The following is a 14,640-nucleotide window of genomic DNA, read 5'->3' on the forward strand; positions in this document are numbered from 1 at the left end:
GGAATTTCACTCATGTTACCCAGGTTGGAGTGCAATGGCGCGATCTCGGCTCACTGCAACCTCCGCCTCCTGGGTTCAGGCAATTCTCCTGCCTCAACCTCCTGAGTAGCTGGGATTACAGGCACGCACCACCATGCCCAGCTAATTTTTTTGTATTTTTAGTAAAGACGGGGTTTCACCATGTTGACCAGGATGGTCTCGATCTCTTGACCTTGTACAGATCCACCCGCCTCGGCCTCCCACAGTGCGGGGATTATAGGCGTGAGCCACCGCGCCCGGCCTTTTTCTTCTTTCTTTTTTTCTTTCTCTCCCTCCCTCCCTCCCTGCTTCCTTCCTTCCTTCCTTTCTTTTTCTTCTTTCCTTCTTTTTTTCTTTTTTCTTTGAGAGTCTTGCTCTGTTGCCCCGCTGGAGTGCAGTGGCATGACGTGATGTTGGCTCACTGTAACCACCACCTCCTGGGTTCAAGTGATTCTCTTGCCTCAGCCTCCCGAGTAGCTGGAATTACAGGCGTGTGCCACTATGCCTGGCTAACTTTTATATTTTTAGTAGAGACAGGGTTCCACACTGTGTTGTCCAGGCCGGTCTCAAACTCCTAGCCTCAGATGATCCACACATCTTGGCCTCCCAAAGTGCTGGGATTACAGGCATGAGTCAATGTGCCCGGCCCTAGCTGCACTTTCAAAGCCACTACGGTGTTTTCTATTGAAGTTATAAACTCTAGGTATCCCCTTGTTGATCCTAATAGGGTATCTGTTGAAGAATAATAATTTCAAAATGATAGGCACTTTTTTTTTGATGAGCAGGGGCTTTTGACCCCAAAGCTTGAACTCTGACTGCTGTGAAAATGTATGAAATCATCTGAGAATGACATAGAAGGCATAAAAACTTGTTTTATTTTTTTAAAAAAATATTGGCACACAAAGAAGTATTTTTAATGCGTTTTCTGTTGGAAATTACTGGTAAATTACTTCTTTACTTCTAAACCCTTTATAGACCTTTATGCATACATTTTTTTTTTTTTTTTTTGATGGGATTTTTCTCTCTTACCCAGGCTGGAGTGCCACAGCCCAATCTCAGCTCACTGCAACTCCACCTCCTGGGTTTAAGCAATTCTCCTACCTCAGCCTCCCGAGTAGCTGGGATTACAGGCGCCCGCTACCATGCCCAGCTAATTTTTGCATTTTTAGTAGAGACGGGGTTTCACCACATTGGCCAGGCTGGTCTTAAACTTTTGACCTCAGGCGATCTGCCTGCCTTGGCCTCCCAAAGTGCTGGGATTACAGGCATGAGCCACCACTCCTGGCTGCATACATACTACATTTTTGTAAACGGGAATATAGTGATTTGTCATTTTAAAAATTTTAATGTAGAACCCCCAAAATACCTGTTGTGTATTATTATATTGAGTCATTATTATGGTTTCCTTAATGATTTGCTTGAAGAGCTGTCATATATGTACTACATTGTTAAACAATTTTTAGAAGATGTGTTGCATATAAGGAAGTATGGGGATGGGATGAGAGAGTAGAGGCTTATAACTTTGACAGTCCCTAATCAATTCTGCAAGTAGTGAACCCTGTGGTGGCATTTTGTTTCAGCGCATTTGTAGCCATGAAGTGCCATCTTGCCCAATATGCCTCTATCCGCCTACTGCAGCCAAGATAACCCGTTGTGGACACATCTTCTGCTGGGCATGCATCCTGCACTATCTTTCACTGAGTGAGAAGGCCTGGAGTAAATGCCCTATCTGTTACAGTTCTGTGCATAAGAAGGATCTCAAGAGGTGAGATTGAGACATTTACTAGATTCGATCCCAGTCTGTTCACTCTTTGCCCTGCTACATATAAGTGTCCATGTTTCAGCGTTGTTGCCACAGAGTCACGTCAGTATGTTGTTGGTGATACCATTACGATGCAGCTGATGAAGAGGGAGAAAGGGGTGTTGGTGGCTTTGCCCAAATCCAAATGGATGAATGTAGACCATCCCATTCATCTAGGAGGTGAGTTCTTTAAATTTTGGGGCAAATAATCCTGGGTACATCCTTTAAGGTGATTGAATGTATCTAAGTGTCAGAAAGTTAAGTCTTTGGGCAAGGCTTAAGCCCAAGGCTTAAACCCAAGCATTCTGGTAGGTTAGGGTAGAGTTTGTAGAGGGTAGATTAACTCTTGGTTTCAGAGTTTTGTATATATTGTTTAATGTATACATCTTTTTTTTTTTTTTTTTTTTTTTCCTTGAGACGGAGTTTCACTCATGTTACCCAGGCTGGAGTGCAATGGCGTGATCTCGGCTCACCGCAACCTCCGCCTCCTGGGTTCAGGCAATTCTCCTGCCTCAGCCTCCTGAGTAGCTGGGATTACAGGCACGTGCCACCATGCCCAGCTAATTTTTTGTAGTTTTAGTAGAGACGGGGTTTCACCGTGTTGACCAGGATGGTCTCGATCTCTTGACCTCGTGATCCACCCGCCTCGGCCTCCCAAAGTGCTGGGATTACAGGCTTGAGCCACCGCGCCCGGCCTAATGTATACATCTTAATTTCTCATTTTACAAGGTTTTACTGGGTAGTGTCTTTCACTGTGCCCAGTCTTAGGGGGTTTGTAGTCAGCTAGTCTTGGTGCCTGTCATCAAGAAATTCAATAGTAGTCTGATAGAAGAGACAGACTGGTAGACAAGCCATTAGGATAAAGAATGTGATAAGTGCTCACAATGAGTGCCAGAGATGTATATTCCCTGTGTTTCATGCAGAAGTGAGCATTTGATTAAAATAGCATTTCAGTCTCTGGGGAAAAGATAGATTTCTCAATAAAAGGTATTGAAACAATTGATTCGCTGGGCATGGTGGCTTACGTCTGTAATCCACGCACTTTGGAGGCCAAGGTGGGCGGATCACCTGAGGTCGGGAGGGAGTTTAAGACCAGCCTGACCAACATGGTGAAACCCTGTCTTTAAAAACAAAACAAAACGGGCCGGTCGCGGTGGCTCAAGCCTGTAATCCCAGCACTTTGGGAGGCCGAGGCGGGTGGATCACGACGTCAGGAGATCGAGACCATCCTGGCCAACATGGTGACACCCCGTCTCTACTAAAAATACAAAAAATTAGCTGGGCATGGTGGTGCGTGCCTGTAATCCCAGCTACTCAGGAGGCTGAGGCAGGAGAATTGCCTGAACCCAGGAGGCGGAGGTTGCGGTGAGCCGAGATCGCGCCATTGCACTCCAGCCTGGGTAACATGAGTGAAACTCCGTCTTAAAAAAAAACAAAACAAAACAAAACAAAACAAAACAAAAAGTTAAGAAGAAACAATTGATTTTTCTTAAGGAAAAAGTAAAATTAGGCTCCTATTTTATAACATTCATAAAATTAATTCCACATGGATTGAAGAAGTAAATGTAAAAAATTCAAAAGTTTTAAACCTTTTATTTAAAAGAAAATATAGGATAATTTCTTTATAAATCCTCAGATGTGTATCTGTCTGAAAGATTGTGTGTTCTCATTTGGGTGGTAAATATATGTGTGTAATATTTTTTTCCTAGTGACTTTGACTGCTTAAATGTTTGACAACTTAAAACATTAAAAATGTGTAATGGGCTGGGCGTGGTGGCTCACGCCTGTAATTCCAGCACTTTGGGAGGCCAACGCAGGCGAATCATGAAGTAAGGAGTTCGAGCCCAGCCTGGCCAACATGGTGAAACCCCATCTCTACTAAAAATACAAAAATTAGCCGGGTGTGGTGGCACATGCCTGTAATGCCAGCTACATGGGAGGCTGAGACAGGAGAATCGCTTGAATCGGGGTCGGAGGTTGTGGTGAGCCGAGATAGCACCGCTGCACTCTATCCTGGTGACAGAGTGAGAATCATCTAAAAAAAAAAAAATTATTAAAAAAAAAATCCTCAGATATGAGTAGATTTTTGAACCAGGCTGAAATGATAGATACTATAAAAGATTGATAAATTTGATTTTATAGGAAGGAAACTTATATCTGAGAAGATTTCTTAAAGTTAACAGGTAATAAACTAGGGAAAGATTTATACATTTAAAACTAAGAATTAACATCCAGAACATATAGATGTTCTATAAAGTACATTAATAACTAGTGAAGAATGGGCTAAGTATGTGACAACGTTTCCCAGTAAAGAAAACGTTTTTGACCAGCCTGACCAACATGGTGAAACCCTATCTCTACTAAAAATGCAAAAAAATTAGCCAGGCATGGTGGTGCATGCCTGTCATCCCAGCTACTCAGGAGGCTGAGTCAGGAGAATTGCTTGAACCCGGGAGGCAGAGTTTCCAGTAAACTGAGATAGCGCCGTTGCACTCCAGTTTGGGTGAAAAGAGTGAAACTCCATCTCAAAAAAGAAAAAAAAAAGAACAAACCAACCAGTAACACCAACATTAAATGGTTGGTGGGGCACCATAGCTCACACCTGTAATCCCAGCACTTTGGGAGGCCAAGGCGAGTGGATCACCTGTGGTCAGGAGTTTGAGACCAGCCTGGCCAACATGGTGAAACCCCATCTCTACTAAAAATACAAAAATTAGCTGGGCATGGTGGCAGTTGCCTGTAATCCCAGCTACTCAGGAGGCTGAGGCAGGAGAATGGCTTAAACCTGGGAGGCGGAGGTTGCAATGAGCTGAGATTATGCCACTGCACTCAGTCTGGATGACAGAGCAAGACTGCATCTCAAAAAAATAAAAAAGTAAGTAAGTAAGTAAATAAATGATGGCTCAGCACAGTGGCTCACGCTTGTAATCCCAGTACTTTTGGAGGCTGAGATAGGAAGATCGCTTGAGTTTAGAAGTTCAAGACCAGCCTAGCAACATAGCAAGACTTCCTCTCTGCTAGACGTAAAAATACCATCCTGGTTAACGTGGTTAAACCCTGTCTCTAGTAAAAATGCAAAAAATTAGCTGGGATTACAGGTGTGAGCCACCGTTCCCTTCCAGTTTGAGGGTTTTGGGTATTACATACAATGCTGTAATTAATAAACATTGTGTGACTAAAGTCTTGATTGCATCTCTGGTTTTCTTGTTTCCTGTATTAAGAGCAGAGCTATGGACCTTATTTTAAGACCATTGTTATATTATTTTCTAGGAAATTATGCTAAATTACCCATTTTCACCCCCAGAGAAAAAGCTGTATTTGAAAGTTCCTATTTAGCTACACTGTAGTGAGCTTTGAGTGTTGCATTTCTTTGATCTTGCTGGTGTTCTTATAGATGAACAGCACAGCCAGTACTCTAAGTTGCTGCTGGCCACTAAGGAGCAGGTGCTGCACCGGGTAGTTCTGGAGGAGAAAGTAGCACTAGAGCAGCAACTGGCAGAGGAGAAGCACACTTCCGAGTCCTGCTTTATTGAGGCAGCTATCCAGGAGCTCAAGGTAAGAGGATGCATTGGAGACGCTAAACCTTTTCACTCTGTCGGGGGTCTCCGATTAAAACTAGAAATGCTAAACCTTTTTACTCTGTCGGGGGTGAGTGGATGGTCACTGGGAATAAGTTACTTCCATCCCACGTTTAAGACCACATTAAGACAATAAGCACACATTCCACATTAAGACAAACAGAGAATGGCTAAAAAAGCCAATTTGTTTTGGGCTTTGGTGATGGGAGAGAAGGTTTAACCTAGGGCTTTTAAAGCTCTTTCTAGAGCTAAAAGGAACAAGTCAAAATGATTTTATAACTAATTGTGACAGTGGAGTTTTTTAGATAAGCTAGGTTCTTAAAGGAAAGTAGAGGTTTTTGCTTTCTGAGAAAATACTTAGATTTTATTCTAGAGGTATTTTAAGATAAATTTTGGGCTGGGCGTGGTGGCTCACGCCTATAATCCCAGCACTTTGGGAAGCCAAGGTGGGCGGATCACGAGGTCAGCAGTTCCAGACAAGACTGGCCAACATTGTGAAACCCCGTGTCTACTAAAAATACAAAAATTAGCTGGGTGTGGTGGTGGGTATTTGAATTTCTGGCTTTTTGACTCCCCAGGTCTCTTTTGGTCAGAGTCCTGTATATTTAACTTTTGCTTTCTTTCTATAATACATCGCTGCCATATTTATCCAAATGGCATTATAGGCATAAGAAAGGCAACATAGAATTAGAGCTGTCCAGGCTGAGGTGGGGTTAGCTAAACCCCTCCTACTGCTCTGGGCCTTTGTCTGAGCATAGTTTGTAAAAAGTAGGTTCTTAGATTTTTTTTTCTGGAAGCTTTTGTATGGTGTTTTCAGTGTCAGATTCTTCTTCCTTTCTGTTTTTAACTTTTAAGTTCAGGGGTACAAATGTAGGTTGTTACATAGGTAAACCTGTGTCATACAGATTATTTCACCCAGGTATTAAGCCTAGTACCCATTTGTTGTTTTTCCTGAACCTCCCTCCTCCCACTCCCCACCCTCTGATAGGCCTCATTGTGTGTTCCCCACTACGTGTCCATGTGTTCTCATCATTTAGCTCCCACTTAGAATTGAGAACATGCAATATTTGGTTTTCTTTTTCTTTTTTTTTTTCTTTTTAGACAGCATAGCTCTCTTGCCCAGGCTGGAGTGCAGTGGTGCAGTCTTGGCTTACTGCAACCTCTGCCTCCCAGGTTCAAACAGTTCTCATGCCTCAGCCTCCTGAGTAGCTGGGATTACATTACATGGTATGCACCACCATGCCTGGCTAATTTGTTTTATATTTTTAGTAGAGACAGGGTTTCACCATGTTGGCCAAGTTGATCTCGAACTCCTGGCCTCAAGTGACCCAACCCCCCTCAGCCCCCCACAGTGCTGGGATTTACAGTCTTGAGTTACTGTACTTGGTCGGTATTTGGTTTTCTCTTCCTGTGGTGGTTTGCTAAGGATAATGGCTACCAGCTCCATCCATGTCCATGCAAAGGACATGATCTCATTCCTTTTTATTGCTGCATATTATTCCATGGTGTATGTGCACCAGATTTTCTTTATCCAGTTGATCATTGATGGGCATATAGGTTGATTTTATGTCTTTGCTATTGTGAATGGTGCTGCAGTGAACATACATGTGCATATGATTTTTTTTTTTTTTTTTTTTTTTTTGAGATGGGGTTTCGTTCTGTCGCCCAGGCTGGAGTGCAGTGGCGCGATCTTGGCTTACAGCAGTCTCCGCCTCCCAGCTTCAAGTGATTGTCCTGACACAGCCTGTCAAGTAGCTGGGATTACAGGCAGTCGCTGTCACACCCGGTTAATTTTTAATTTTTTATTTTTTTGAGACGGTGTCTCCCTCTCTTGACCAGGCTGGAGTGCAGTGTCACGATCTTGGCTCACCACAACCTCTGCCTCTTGGGTTCAAGCGATTCTCCTGCCTCAGCCTTCCAAGTAGCTGGGGTTACAGGCACTTACTACCATGCCTAGCTAATTTTTGTATCTTTAGTAGAGACGGAATTTCACCATGTTGCCCAGGCTAGTCTGGAACTCTTGGCCTCAAGGGATCCACCCACCTCGGGCTCCCAAAGTGCAGGGATTACAGGCGTGAGCCACTGTGCCTGGCTGTATCTTTACAGCAGAATGATTTATATTCCTTTGAGTATATACCCAGTAATTGGATTGCTGGGTGGAATGGTATTTACATCTTAGGTCTTTGAGGAATCACCACACTGTCTTCCACAATGGCTGAACTGATTTATACTCCCCAGTGTCAGATTCTAAGCAGAATGCAATTCTTAGTGGATATTGCATACTTTTTGCTTCTTGTTTCCCTCAAAGTTAAGATGTTTAAGCACCTAACTCCTTCCCATTGGGTCTCACTGCCTTTTAACTTTTGGTCCTGTTGAGAGGCCATTCTAAGCCCTTGCCCTTCAAGCCAAGTATATTTCTGGAAACTTAACTTTCTCTGGTGTTCTCTCTGGCGGCGTTAGACTCGGGAAGAGGCTCTGTCAGGATTGGCTGGAAGCAGAGGGGAGGTCACTGGTGATGTGTCTGCCCTGGAACAACTGGTGCTGATGGCTCCCTTGGCGAAGGAGTCTGTTTTTCAACCCAGGAAGGTTAGTGTGTCCCTGTTACTAAGTGGCTGCCATTCCTCAAATGCTGCCATGAGGCATTACTGTGAGATCTAAACCTTCTCAGAAGAAGAGGGGACAATAAGTATTTTCTGTGTGCTTGTTACTAGTTCTTTCCCCAGGGGCGTTAAATCAATGAACATGACAGCTAAGATAAACACCTGGGGAGCTTGGTTCTTAGGCCTACATTTGCCACATTACTTCTGGAAAGTAGGAGATATACTTTCTGTTGATCTCGAGTTTGCTCCAACAGGGTGTGCTGGAGTATCTGTCTGCCTTCGATGAAGAAACCACGAAAGTTTGTTCTCTGGACGCTCCTTCTGGACCTCTTGCTCTCCCTCTAGTAGAAGAGGAGGAAGTAGTGTCTGAACCGGAGGCTGAGGGGTTGCCAGGGGCCTGTGATGACTTGGAGTTAGCAAATGACAATCTTAAGGAGGGGACCATTTGCATTGAGTCCAGCCAGCAGGAACCCATCACCAAGCCAGGCTTCACACACCTCAGCAGCTCTCCTTGTTACTACTTTTACCAAGGTGAGGGTGCTTGAGGAGAGGAGGATTGGGTTGTCACAGAGGTGTTTCAGAGAGGTGACCTGGCTCTCTAAGCAGAGGAGGTATCTTCACTAGATCCTGGGGCTTGGATGGCTTGTGCCTTTGGGCATGGGGAGGGGTGGGGGGCTTTCTGGGGGCTGGCCAAGACTGGTGTGTGATCAAGCCCCTTGTCCTTAGCGGAAGATGGGCAGCACATGTTCCTGCACCCTGTGAATGTGCGCTGCCTGGTGCGGGAGTATGGTAGCCTGGAGAAGAGCCCTGAGAAGATCTCAGCAACTGTGGTGGAGATTGCTGGCTACTCCATGTCTGAGGTGAGAAACAGACACCTGTAGAAACAGATGGTCAGGCAGCAATCTTAACCTAATCTCTGAGGTAGACGTAGCCACCCTAAGCTCACAAACCTTCAAAGCCTTTAGTTTTTGTATTTTTAGTCTTTCTGTCAGTGATGGTGCTATGAATTACTTGTAAGTTAGGTGCCCCTCAGCATGACAAGGCTCTGTTAAATCAGTTACTGCTGCTCCCCACTTCTCTGGCTTATTGATTGTAGTTTGGGGATGTAGAAATTTCTCCCTTTTATTCAAGATGGAGTTCATTTTTGTTTCTTTTCCTCCTTACTGCTTGGGAGAAATGTCACAAATTTGTTTTAAAGTTTAAAATCAGACTCTTTGAGTACTATAAATTTTTCATCAAACATGCAGAAAAAGAATAGAAATGAAAATAAATGGGTGGGGCGGTAGCTCAGACCTGTAATCCCAGCAGTTTTGGGAGGCCTAGGCAGGCAGATTGTTTGAAGCCAGGAGTTTGAGACCAGCCAGGGCATTTCTACAAAAAATACAAAAAATATTAGCTGGGTGTGATGGTATTCAACTGTAGTCTTAGCTACTCAGGAGGCTGAGGTAGGAGGATCACCTGAGCCTGGGAGATAGAGTCTGCAATGAGCCAGCCTGGGGGACAGATCAAGACCATGTCTCAAAAGAAAAAAAATTGGACTTCATTTTCTACTATTTCAGGCCAAGTGTCTTTCAATAGGGAGATCTGCTTTATCTTCCTTCCCAGTTATTCTGTATGTGGTTCCCAGGTTTTTTTGTTTTGTTGTTGCCAACAAATACTCTGTTTTCTCGTTCTTCCCCCTCAGTTGTGGACCTGTGAAAATCAGAAGCAGCTGGGATTAGCTGTAGATTATTTGTTGCCGTACTCAATTCATTGCTTTGTAGCACAAACCAAAAATAACTGGATTTGGTTGCTTATTCCGTCTTCCTGTAGGTTGTCAGTTTCTGTTTGTTTTCAAAATGAGGATAATTGAGCACTACTGTTTTCAGCCCCAGTGCTGGCTGTGAGTGTTACGTATATATTGTTAGATATCTATCTGGGTTAGGACCCCTGGCTTTCAGAGTTAGGCTTGCTTTAGTTGAGTGATGGTCCTTTTTCCAATGTAGGATGTTCGACAGCGTCATAGATATCTCTCTCACTTGCCACTCACCTGTGAGTTCAGCATCTGTGAACTGGCTTTGCAACCTCCTGTGGTCTCTAAGGAAACCCTAGAGATGTTCTCAGGTGAGAATGCTCCTGCTCTGCTTCTCTTTATAGTAGGGTTCAGGGATGCTTGTGGCTATAAATGCAGTGTGGGAGGAAACTTACGGAGCTGTATCATGAGTCTTTTAGTACTTCCCAAACACTTCATCTGTTCATTTAGTCCAGCTGGGCCTACTGGTGTGGGCTTAGCTGCTAATACTGGGAGGAGGTAATGGCCAGATTGTCCTGGGACTACCCCTTTACGACCTGACAAACCTGCAGATGATATTGAGAAGAGGAAGCGTCAACGCCAAAAGAAGGCTCGGGAGGAACGCCGCCGAGAGCGCAGGATTGAGATGGAGGAAAACAAGAAACAGGGCAAGTGTAAGTTCAGGAACTCTTATCTTTGACTAATACTGCTGTGCATCATTGTATGGAACTTTGTGTCTGGGACTGACCCAGAAGCCAGACCATAGCCATTTGTTTTCTTCAACTTTTAAATGTGAATCATGAGAGTACCTCCTTAATAGTCGTGCCTGCGAATTTGAGTTACTGTCGGTCAAAGTGCGTAGCACATAGTAAGGATTAAGATGAAATTCAGCTTGGTAATAGTGGGTGATGTAAACCTGTTCCAGAGATGGGAATTGGGGCTTCACTAAGAATGCTGGGAGCCATTGTCCCCCATGCTGTCTGGATCACTGACGTTACCTCTAACTCTCTATTAAAGGGGACAGCTGAACACAGCAAGTCTCCCCGGAGGGTCTGATAAAGTGGAAACTTTGGTAAACTAGGAAATAAGTACAGGAAGTGGATTTAAGAGATCTTTCATGGCACTAAGCACAGCCTTTTGATCTGGTTCCCCAAAATAAGCTTCATTGAATCTAGGGGATAAGTGTGACACAAGGGCCCATTATCCACTAGAAAATAAGGAATTGAGTCCTTGGCCAAGGAAAGGACTTTGCTCTTTTGTCTCCAAATGGTAGGGAAACATACATTTTATATCTCAAATGGGGTGAGTATGTATCTGGGGTCCCAACACTATGTAGGTGTTTGGCACATGTCCTGAACTTTGAGAAAACGGATACTTCAGGAATAAGATTTTTTGTTTCAACATTTTGTGGAAATACCCAGAGAGTAGAAAGAACAGTATTAATATTAACCCCTACAGGGTGTGGTGGTGTGTGCCTGTAGTCCCAGCTACTTGGGAGGCTGAGGTGGGAGGATCAGGAGTTCTGGGCTGTAGGGCGCTATGCCGATCAGATGTCTGCACTAAGTTTGGCATCAATATGGTGACCTCCCAGGAGTGGGGGACCACCAAGTTGCCTAAAGAGGGGTGAACTGGCCCAGGTTGGAAACGGAGCAGGTTAAAACTCCCGTGCTGATCAGTAGTGGGATCTCGCCTGTGAACAGCCACTGCACTTCAGCCTCGGCAACATAGAGAGACCCCATCTCTTAAAAAAAAAAAAAAAAAAAAAAAAAACCCCATGTTTGTCACCCACCCTCAATTATGAATAGTTAGAACAAGGTTAACTATATTAAAACAAAGACATTATAGAAGGACAGTTATAAATTTGGGTTTTAGCTTCTGTCTGCATCCTCCAGACCTTTGGGGGTATGCATGTATGGTATCCTCACCTGTTAGAAATTATTTGAAAAATTCAGGTCGGGCATGGTGGCTCACACCAGTAATCCCAACACTTTGGGAGGCTGAGGTGGGCAGATCAGGTGACCTCAGGAGTTCAAGACCAGCCTGGGCAACATGGTGAAACTCCATCTCTACTAAAAATTCAAAAAATTGGGTGGGCATGGTGGCACCTGCCTGTGGTCTCAGCTACTCAGGAGGCTAAGGCGGGAGGATTGCTTGAGCCTCGGAGGCAGAGGATGCAGTGAGCAGAGATCGCACCACTGCACTCCAGCCTGGGGCACAAAGTGAGATTCCCATCACTCACACACACACACACACACACACACACACACACACACGAATAATTCTATAAATGGGTTTACCGGGGTTATCTTTCCTTTGCAGACCCAGAAGTCCACATTCCCCTCGAGAATCTACAGCAGTTTCCTGCCTTCAATTCCTATACCTGCTCCTCTGATTCTGCTTTGGGTCCCACCAGCACTGAGGGCCAGGGGGCCCTCTCCCTTTCTCCTCTGAGCAGAAGTCCAGGTTCCCATGCAGGTAAATAGGTGAAATTTAATGAATTCACCCATTGGCTAGACCTTATGCAAAGGCTTGGTGTCTGAATTTACAACCCCGGCCCGCTCAGCATGGTGTGGGCTTCGGGGACATAACCTTACTTTGGGTAGTCCCAAGGTCCATCAGATTCTTGCCATTTATTCACCTTTCCGACTTGCTATACTGACTGCTTTACCCCCAGCTTCAGAGAACCTCAGGGAGCTCTTTAGGCAGGATAGTTGAATCTGGATTCTTCCCTGTGACCCAGCTGTTTTTATTTCTAGTTTTTATGTTTGAGATACTCTCCTGTATGCCTAACCATATTCCTATGTGTCTCTATTGTAGCAGCGTTTATAATAGCTACAAAAAAAAAAAAAAAAAAGGAAACAGTCTGGAAAGCCTACCAACAGGGAAATGGCTAAATTGTAGTGTTTATATTATAAAATATTTCACACCTGCTGAAGAAGGGAAGAGTTCTCTTCATGGACTAATGGGAAGATAAAACTAACTTATAGAACAAGAACAAATATTTGTGGGCTAAAGAAAACCACCACCACAAAATTATTTCATTATAGGTTTATAGATCTAAATGTATAGAAAAACTTCTGCTAGAAGGCAGGGCAGGAAATAAAAAGAAAAAGATATAGAAAGGCCAGTCACAGTGGCTCACACCTGTAATCTCAGCACTTTGGGTGTCCGAGGTGGTCAGATCCCCTTGAGCTCAGGAGTTCAAGACCAACCTGGGCAATGTGGCAAAATTTCATCTCTACAAAAAATACAACAATTAGGCGGGTATGGTGGTGTGCACCTGTAGTCCCAGGTACTCGGGAGGCTGAGGTGGTAGGATGGCTTGAGCCTGGGAGGCAAAGGTTGCAATGAGCTGAGAATGGGCCACTGCACTCCAGCCTGGGCAACACAACCAGACCCTGTCAAAAAAAAAAAAAAGAGAAAAAAGTACTGAGACAGGTGTGTTCCACATTGGTAGTAGTGTTACGTTCTAAGGAATGAGACTGGATTGAAATGTTCAAATGAGCCTTTAGCCTTAAAAAAATTTTGTCTTATGTAGAAAGAATGTTTGTTTGTTTATAAGACTAGTCAAGTGCAGTAGTGAGAAGGGGGCAAAGAGCAGAACAAAGAGCTGGATCTGTAACTGACTGTGAACAATCAATTGAGATAACTCACTACCTTCAGACCAGCCAGAATATTTAAAGTGTTAAGAAATTAAACAGTTATTGACTATAATTTCAGACAATTGTCTTTTATGATTTTCATCTGCCTGGTTTATTAATTTATTTTTTTTCTTTTTCTGAGACAGAGTCTCACTCTGTCACTGGAGTGCAGTGGCTTGATCTTGGCTCACTGCAGCCTCCACCTCCCTGGTTCGAGTGATTCTTCTTCCTTCTCAGCTCACTGAGTAGCTGGGATTACAGGCATGCACCACCACATCCAGCTATTTTTTTTTCACTTTTAGTAAAGATGGGGTTTCACCATGTTGGTCAGGCTGGTCTCAAACTCCTGATATCGTGATCTGCCCGCCTGGGCCTCCCAAAATGCTGGGATTACAGGTGTGAGCCACCATGCCCAGCCTCTCTCAGGCATTCTTAACAAAATGTCCATCATCGCAATATTTAAAACTTTTGGTGACCACTGTGATCACATGCATATCATTTTGCAGATTAGGACCCTGCGGCTGAGGCAGGTGGTTAGTCAAGAACTGGGGTTAGAACTTGGTTCTCGAGGACTGACTGCACTACTGTGATGCTCTTCTGCTTACCTGAGAAAGGACTTTGGCAGATCATTAAATATGTTATCTGTGATAACCATTCTTTCTTCCTTTCTTTCTTTTTTTTTTTTTTAAAGACAGCTCTGTTGCCCAAGCTGGACCACAGTGGGACAGTCTCAGCTCACTGCAACCTGTGCACCCCAGGTTGAAGCAATTCTCATGCCTCAGCCTCCCGAGTAGCTGGGATTACAGGCATGCACCATCATACCCTGCTAATTTTTGTATTTTTAGTAGAGACAGGGTTTCGCTATGTTTGCCAGGCTGGTCTCTAACTCCTGACCTTAAGTGATCTGCCTGCCTCAGCCTCCCAATATGCTGGCATTACAGGCGTGAGCCACTGTGCCCAGCCTATCTGTGATAACAAGATTGTGCTTTCACATACTATCTTCTCTGAAAGGTGTGTTTTTTTTTTTTTTAAGGCGGAGTTTTGCTCTGTTGCCCAGGCTGGAGTGCAATGGCACAATCTTGGCTCACTGCAACCTCTGCCTCCCGGGTTCAAGCAATTCTCCTGCCTCAGCCTCCCAAGTAGCTGGGATTACAGGTGTCTTCCACCATGCCCAGCTAATTTTGTATTTTTGTAGAGATGAGAGCTCACCACGTTGGCCAGGCTGGTCTTG

General features: G+C 44.3%; 1 protein-coding gene across 6 annotated transcripts in view; it reads left to right on the top strand.

Annotated features, from left to right (window-relative positions):
- RNF10 (ring finger protein 10) overlaps positions 1-14,640 on the top strand; it is a 45,473-nt gene that overhangs the window by 24,059 nt on the left and 6,774 nt on the right. For all 6 annotated transcript variants that reach the window (XR_004257792.1, XM_032241818.1, XM_032241849.1 and 3 more), the window contains 9 exons: positions 1,599-1,783; positions 1,863-1,999; positions 5,214-5,374; positions 7,858-7,983; positions 8,252-8,528; positions 8,724-8,857; positions 9,983-10,100; positions 10,341-10,442; positions 12,088-12,243. Coding sequence is in view for 5 of the 6 variants with exons in the window: in XM_032241818.1 (XP_032097709.1) it covers positions 1,599-1,783; positions 1,863-1,999; positions 5,214-5,374; positions 7,858-7,983; positions 8,252-8,528; positions 8,724-8,857; positions 9,983-10,100; positions 10,341-10,442; positions 12,088-12,243 (1,396 nt within the window). In the remaining variant the exon portion in view is untranslated. The remainder of the gene's footprint in view (positions 1-1,598; positions 1,784-1,862; positions 2,000-5,213; positions 5,375-7,857; positions 7,984-8,251; positions 8,529-8,723; positions 8,858-9,982; positions 10,101-10,340; positions 10,443-12,087; positions 12,244-14,640) is intronic.

Source organism: Sapajus apella, unplaced genomic scaffold (assembly GCF_009761245.1).
Source record: "Sapajus apella isolate SASKATOON/1434 unplaced genomic scaffold, GSC_monkey_1.0 scaffold2, whole genome shotgun sequence".
Classification (NCBI taxonomy): Eukaryota; Metazoa; Chordata; class Mammalia; order Primates; family Cebidae; genus Sapajus; species Sapajus apella.